Source organism: Glarea lozoyensis (genome assembly GCF_000409485.1).
Source record: "Glarea lozoyensis ATCC 20868 chromosome Unknown GLAREA19, whole genome shotgun sequence".
Lineage (NCBI taxonomy): Eukaryota > Fungi > Ascomycota > Leotiomycetes > Helotiales > Helotiaceae > Glarea > Glarea lozoyensis.
The window spans coordinates 568,818-576,057 of NW_007360993.1; the positions used below are offsets into that span (position 1 = coordinate 568,818).

Genomic DNA, 7,240 nt, shown 5'->3' on the forward strand with positions numbered 1-7,240 from the left:
GCTGTAAGGCTAGCTGTTCGGTACTTTGGATTTGTACTTCAAATCGTCTATTCTGCCGCTGGATGAATGAATGGACTTCTTTCGAGAATAGCAATTATCCGTGCATGAGACTGATTCGAAAACGTCATTCAAGAAACAGAAAGCGACCCATCTGTCGTAATGTGAATATCGAGAAAAGAAAGTACATTGTCTGGCTTGGCGTGAAAAGCGTCCAACTTTTTACAGTCTTTCCGCCGAGGGATCGCGGAGCCGCGCGCCGAAGACCGATTTCTGACCCCAGTATTCGAGTCTCTCGAAGCCGCATCGCCAGCTTGATTCATCCCAACTCTCCCAATCACTCACGTCACCAAGTCCACGATATCCTCGTTATTTCTGCAGTTGTCCTTCTGATTATGCGCTTTCGCCGGCTGTAGGTTCGAGTGTCCGAGAGCACAAATATAAGCAAAATGGAGCTATCACGCCAGGAGTATCCGGCCATGCTGGTAAGTAATCGTCGCATTTAGCTGTTTCTTGTAGGACAAGTTTCAATGCTCAGCAGACTAACATGTGCGCAGGAACGGCTGCAACCAGCTAGCGCGGTATCGAAGTTCAATGAACGAGTGAAGCGGATTGGGAAGACTAATAGCGAAATCGCAGACTGGTTACAGGTATATTCAATTCCGGAAGAGGCTGGGACGGCACCATATTAATATTATAGTAGGAGCGACGCAGGATTGAGGATGCATATGTCCAAGGGCTGCGAAAGCTAGCTAAGAGGCCTCTGGCAGAAGTTGGGCAGGATCTTGGGTAGGATTGTTAATTGGAACGCGGAGCTTGCGCTGACCTCTGAAGTGTTTTCGACGTGCCTTGGAAAAAGATAGTCATCGCGACGGACGAAATCGCCAGCTCTCATCACACACTATCGCAGCGGATCGAAGAAGATGTCGAGAAACCACTTCGGGCCTTTGCGGCGAACAGTCGAGAAATGCAAGGCATAACAACCATACAGGGAAACTTGACATCAATGGCAAAAGAGCTAGATGAGGCCCAGGAGAAATCAGACAAATTAAGCAAGAAGGGTGGAAAAGCAAGCGCGGCAAAAGTGGAAAAGGCATCTACACAGCTGCAGATTGCCGAACAGCAATGGAATTCGCAAGCTCCATTCGTGTTCGAGACGCTCCAGGCATTGGACGAAACGAGACTGAATCATCTTCGAGATGTCCTTACTCAATATACGACTCACCAGACGGATCTCATGCAGAGGAACACGACTGCGGTGGAGCAAACCTTGAATTCTCTGTTGGAAATAAACACCAGCCAGGAGATTAAGAATTGGTCGCAAGCCGGTATGATGGGGAAACCAGAGAGGCGAATGACGAGACAGCAGTCCACCGCCGAGAGTACTACTGCTCCATCGATGGCAGCTTCGACTATGCCACCTCCTCCTACACCTGGGTCTAATCAAGGAGACGATCGGAGTCAACATTCTAGCAGGCCCGAGAAAGGTATGTACCAAAGCTTGGTCGCAAGTATCTTCAGTTTGAACTAGAAAGAGCGAACACGACCTGGAGAATGCCCAAAACTAGCCTGTACTAACTAGCACTGACAGAAAATCTCAAAAGCCGATTTGGAACTATGCTGGGTCGACGACGCCAAAGCATACATGGCTCTCTACCAACATTTGGACGAGCTCCTTCACCATCTAAGGGTGGCTTCGTCCCTTTCGGTCGCCCTGATCGATCGTCGGCGAGCAGAGATGGTCGCCCAAGCCCATCGCCACGTGCTTCATCAAACAATTTACGCGAATCTCCTTCCCGCGACAATAGATTGTCGTCACTTGCAGAATCTCCCCCAAATTTGAGCCCAACTGCACCAACTAATGGTACTAATGGCGTGACGGCCCAGTCTGCTCATATTACAGACTCACTGCCTCAGCGACCGAAGACTAGCGGGGCAAACGGAAGTGGGGACATGTCTGATATGTCTCAAATTATGCCACCACCTGGTCCGCCACCTTCGCATTTGAAAGAAGTGAGCAAGGACTCAGAAGGATTTAATGTACCGGCACCTCAAAATGATCCAATATCCCAAGCGCAAGCCGAAGCTGCTCAAGAAATTGAACAGCCACAATTTAAACTTGATATCAGGCCAGACCCTATCCAAGAACAAGATGATGATGCAAAAGCGGCTCTCTCAAATGTCGCCAATACCTTGAGATCATCTCAAATGATTACGCCGAATAGGAAACTAGGTACTGTTAGAGGCCGAAGAGATGTGCGAAACACCATTTTTGTGCCTTCCAATAGTACTATGCCGACCTCGGAATCGTTCAACATACCAACTACAGAAAATCCTCCTCCACCTTCTCCAAGTTTGATGCCTGGTAGAAGTGCTGCTCTGGCCGCATTATCCAACAGTGATCACAGAGCCGCACCTAGCGTTTCTGACACTACATCAATCCGCTCTGGGCACTCACTTACGAATCACGCTTCTGTGAAACATGCTGAAATGCACAATATTGGGTTGAATGCTTCCATAATAGAGACTGTGAGCGCGACATTTGAAAATGGGGTTATCAAGACCAGCAAAATTAGCGGTGAAATTGCTTTGGTGTATAACAGAAGCAACGATGACGATGCGCCTTTACCACCTGGTATGTAGCCCCCTAAACCAATACTCGAAAGATGCTAACTGCTTTAAGAACAAGAAATAATTCGTATCAATAACTTTCCTAACCTGGAGGCAATTGGTCCTAACAGAACCTTTCTCCATCCAGTATCAACAGAAAAATCCGACGAATTTACTATCGACCTAGCCCCTATCTCCGCTCGAAGCTCAGTCGGATTTACCTACAAAGGCCACTCCGATGACTCCAACGTTCTCGGCCAAGGGCCTCTCATAATAAAACCAGCATGGCAACAACTCAGCGACAAACTCCAACTTCTCGTCGAGTACAGCGTCAATCCCTCCTCAGGACTCGAGTCCATCAACTTCCAAAACTTCGTCATCGTCGCCCACTACGACGGCGCGCGCGCCACGGCCGTACAAACCAAACCAAGCGGCACTCACCTCAAAGAGCAAAAGTTGGTCTACTGGCGGCTAGGCGATATCACGCTGAATGTCAAACCTAACAAAGTTATCTGTCGTTTCGCCGGGTCCGAGGGCGCCGTTCCTACGCCTGGACGCATTGAAGCGCGCTGGGAGATTCAGGGATTGGGGATGGGCGAGGGGGTGTTTGGGAGTGGGATCTCGTTGAGTAGACTTGAGGTGAATAAGGGGAAGGAACGGGAGGTTGTGTTGAAAGAGGATGATCCGTTTGCGGATGAGGGGACGGAGGGGGCGAGGGGGAATTGGGTTGATGTTGGCGGGGTGAGGAAGTTTGTTAGTGGGAAATATGAGGCTGTTAATGCTGCTTTGTAAGATGGTTGAAAGGGGGTGGAGAAAGGGGCGTAATAGGCGAGGTGAGCGGGTGTTGATGGGTTGATGGGAGGGAGGAAGTTTTATTGTATGTAGATGTGGTGTGAATATTAGGATGTGTTGATGATTGAAGACAAGGCACGTCGCTTTCGTTGATTGAGAATTCGTTCGTGGTCTTTCATTTCCTGTAGGGTACTGATTCGTGATGACACGCTTTTCATCCAGTAAGGGATTCAAAAAGGGGTATTATTCCATATCAAAACGTAGATTACAACTTCCTCCTCATACCAGCCCATCTCGAACGCCAAAGCACCAGCAATATGCCAATCCATCTCCATATCTACACAAACCCCCTATCATAACATCATCATCCCGTGCCTCCAGGCTCTAAACGTTTACCTGTAACGTCCCATCTCTATTCCCCTCCTCATAAAACTCCAAAGTCAACGCCGCAAGCAGACACGGAATGCTCCCCCGCTCCTTAACCCAGAATTTAATCTGATCCCCAATCTTAACCGCAAACGCACTTTGAGGACCCCCACTAATCTTCATCGTGCCCCTCTCGCCATCGAAGAGGATACTATTCTCCTCTTCATCCTTTGATGGGTAGAAAGCAGAGGTAACTCGCGTCTTCCCATCGCGCATGAACACGATATCCCAGCCGAGCAGCGAGATGACTAGTTGGCGGAACTCGGCCGATTTGGCACCCCAGACTTTCTTAAGGCGGTCGTTGCGCTTGATGACGGATTCGAGCTCGGATTGCACGTCGCGAATGGATTGTTGCGCTGCTTCGAGGGCGGAGGCGGGGACGGTGGTGGGTGTTGAGTCGCCTTGGAGGCGCGCGAGCAGGTCGGCGTTTTCTTGGCGGAGGGTGGTTAGGGTGGAGAGTTTGATGGCTTCGACTTCTGAGGTTGGGTTTGAGCGGAGAGAGAGGACGCGGGTTTGTCTTTCGGTTGTGGCGGCTGTTAAACGCTTTTTGGTTACTGAAAGTTCTTTTTCGAGGACTTTTTGAGAGGTTTGCAATGTGCTTAGTTCGTCTTGTAATTTGCGGTTCTTTCTTGACAGAAGACCCAAACGTTCGTTCTCTGCCTCGTCATCTCGAGGACGTTTCGATCCAGTTTCGGGAGCTGGTGCCGGAGTTTGAACAGCTTTCTCTTGAGCAGCAATGTCGTTGTGAAGCGTTTGTACCTCTTGACGGTATTGTTCCACCATATCCTCGAGTTCTTGAATACGTTTCAGCTTCGCTTCATCAACAGCTTCCGGGGAGAAAGTATCATCTTCAGTATCGTAGGTCTTGAGTTGCGCTCGAAGATATTCAGCTTCTTTGATTGCTAGGGCTCGTTGTCGTTCAAGTCTTAACTGCGCTTTGTTATCCCCAGCACCACCACCGTTGGCTTTAAGCTTCTCTATCTCGGCCGAAAGGTCCAATTTTCCTGTTTGGAGGGTTTGAATCTGCAAATCCTTGTCTGACAATTCTGCTTCTAACGCCCCTAACCGTTCAAGAGACGTTGCGGTCTGCAATCTTTCGGTAATAAGAGCTCTTGCAAGGGCTTCCGGTGAGTCAAACTCCAGCTGTCCATCTGGGCCAGCTTGGCTTTGTAGGTACGCAGTCCAGGCAAGCCTCTCGTCCTCGAGTCGCTGTCGCTGGATCTTGGCTTCACCAAGCTCATTCTCAATACCTTCCAAAATGTCAATTCTCCTCTGTAACGATCGCTTTTCCTCTTCTGCGACCTCCACACTCTTATGCAGCTGTTTGAAGTGCTTGAGCTCCGCCGCTTGCTCTCTGTTCTTAGCTTCAAGAGTACGAATGTGAGTGACTTGTTCACTGAGTTCCTTTTTGATGATCGCTAATGTGTCCAAGTCTCCTGTTTGTGCTTTCAGGCGCAAGACCTCGGACTCCAAATTACCACAGGCTTTATCTTTCTCTGCAAGTTGCCGTTGAGCCTCGAGCAACAAGCTCTCACGTCTATCAGAATCCTGCTGAAGATCCTCTACAGCCTGCTGTAGTGTCTCATTTCTAGTTTGCAGCTCTTTGGATTTTCTTTCCACATTCCGGATATTTTCTTGTTGTTCGGATTTCAAATCCTCTACGTCTTCCTCTAACACGCGTTTGCTTTCTTCAACTTCCCTAAGTCGCCGATCCAGTGCGGCTTTTTCATTACTTCCCCCGTCTCGGAGCTCCGAGATCTCTTTCAACAAGCTCTCGCACTGTCTTGCCACTTTCGACTTCTCAGCTTCCGTGGCCTGTCGCGCCTTGAAATCTTCTTCGCCTTTTCGGCGCACATCCCGCAGTTCACTTTCATGCCGCAATTTAGTGAGTTCCTCCTCCTGATTGTGATTGTCTATCGTGTATTTTAGGGTCTTAATTTCCGCTTTTAATTCCTCCAGCTCCCGCCTTCGTTTCTCCTCCTCTTCGTCTGACACACGATTTTCATTTCCAAATTCGGTCGAGGGTGCTTTGCGCAACGTGGATTTCCTAAAATCCTGTCCTCTCGAAGGTGGTCGCGAGTTCACCGACTCGCCCGTAAGGAAATCAAAAGCAGGTTGGTTATGGTTTGTTGATCGAGCAAGAGCAATCTACGATGATTTAGTATAACGCGCAACGACTGAAATCAACATACTGACCCGAGATTGAACTCTAGGGATACTGCTGCCAAAGCTCGTCCGCAGATTTTGGCCAACAGAACTTCTTCGTCTTGCAGAGTCGTTCGGATGGTGAGGTGATTGCCTCATTCTGAAGTCTCTTTGGCGCTTTGCGCGCGCTGGTTGTCGTCCTGTTCTGGTGTTGTAGAAACTGAAAGAGCTGCTTTAGGAAGTTTGCGATCACGTGAAGCTGACAACAGTCTCGTTGCTACGGAAGCCTTATCGATAAGAGCATGCCGAAGAACTCCTCTGACGTCAAAATTGATGTGCAGAAAGAAAAGGATAGCAAACCGAATTGTTTACTGCAACTCTTATAGAGCTAAGTATAGTCATATAAGACGTGCCAACGAATTACCTATTTTTCCTTTGATCGCTTGTTGACTCTGGTTTCAATTCATTCGTGTTTAACCCTTCCCAACGGCGCCGGAAGGGGCCGCGTCGACCGCCCGTGGGACAGCGACAACGGCATTTCAAGGGAGCTGCCGTGAAATTCTGTGCCATTCAACAAACACTCCACTCCATCAAACCCGCGAATATATTCCATTTCCATGGCGTATGACAAGTACGACCCGTAACCCATCGCAGCCTCTGCTGCGCCAGCGAAAACACAGATACTGATAGTTCCATCTGGAATTTGCAGCTCGCAATGGCAATCCGGCATTTTCAGGTAAGCTGACAGCCATACTTCCTACCGCCAGCAAACGGCTAACAGCCATTGTAGTACATTCGCTTTATCAACGCGCCTCGGATATCTGCTAGAGCCTCTCCATTAAACAGCATATACCATCCAGCTCGGTTTGCGCTTAGTACAAGCAGGAATTTTGCGAGCGACGCGGATAAAGGACCAAAGCCCATTTCACCTATTGCAACCCCACCAGCAGATTGGGAAGACAATCCAAACTATGACATTTCAAACTTTTCTCAATTACCACATGACAACTTCGGCGCGAATCAGCATATAATCATCAATACTGAGTTCAGGGAAGCGTTGCGACAGGTTTTGTGGAATTTCCGAGCACCCATCCGTTATGCGTTTGCTTATGGATCGGGGGTGTTTCCACAATCCGGACCATCAACCTCAGTCACCCCATCAAGCAAGACTTCTATTCATCCCAAGGCACCTCTAGCGGTCCAGAAGGCACAAGGGGGAACTCCCAAGATGATAGATTTTATATTTGGTGTCTCGTATACTCAGCATTGG

At 48.9% G+C, this 7,240-nt stretch overlaps 2 protein-coding genes across 2 annotated transcripts; one reads left to right on the forward strand and one right to left on the reverse strand.

Moving 5' to 3' along the window:
- Positions 1–446: 446 nt before the first annotated feature.
- Positions 447–3,399, forward strand: GLAREA_12714 (BAR/IMD; the record flags this gene model as incomplete). Its single annotated transcript, XM_008083495.1, has 6 exons — positions 447–482; positions 555–647; positions 701–786; positions 832–1,484; positions 1,589–2,632; positions 2,681–3,399. The coding sequence occupies 6 exons, from the start codon at positions 447–449 to the stop codon at positions 3,397–3,399; spliced, it is 2,631 nt and encodes an 876-aa protein (XP_008081686.1).
- A 384-nt stretch (positions 3,400–3,783) lies between these two features.
- Positions 3,784–6,129, reverse strand: GLAREA_12715 (uncharacterized protein; the record flags this gene model as incomplete). The annotated part of the gene is made up of 2 exons (XM_008083496.1): positions 3,784–5,973; positions 6,022–6,129. 2 exons carry the CDS (start codon positions 6,127–6,129, stop codon positions 3,784–3,786), a joined length of 2,298 nt encoding a protein of 765 aa, XP_008081687.1.
- Positions 6,130–7,240: the final 1,111 nt, after the last annotated feature.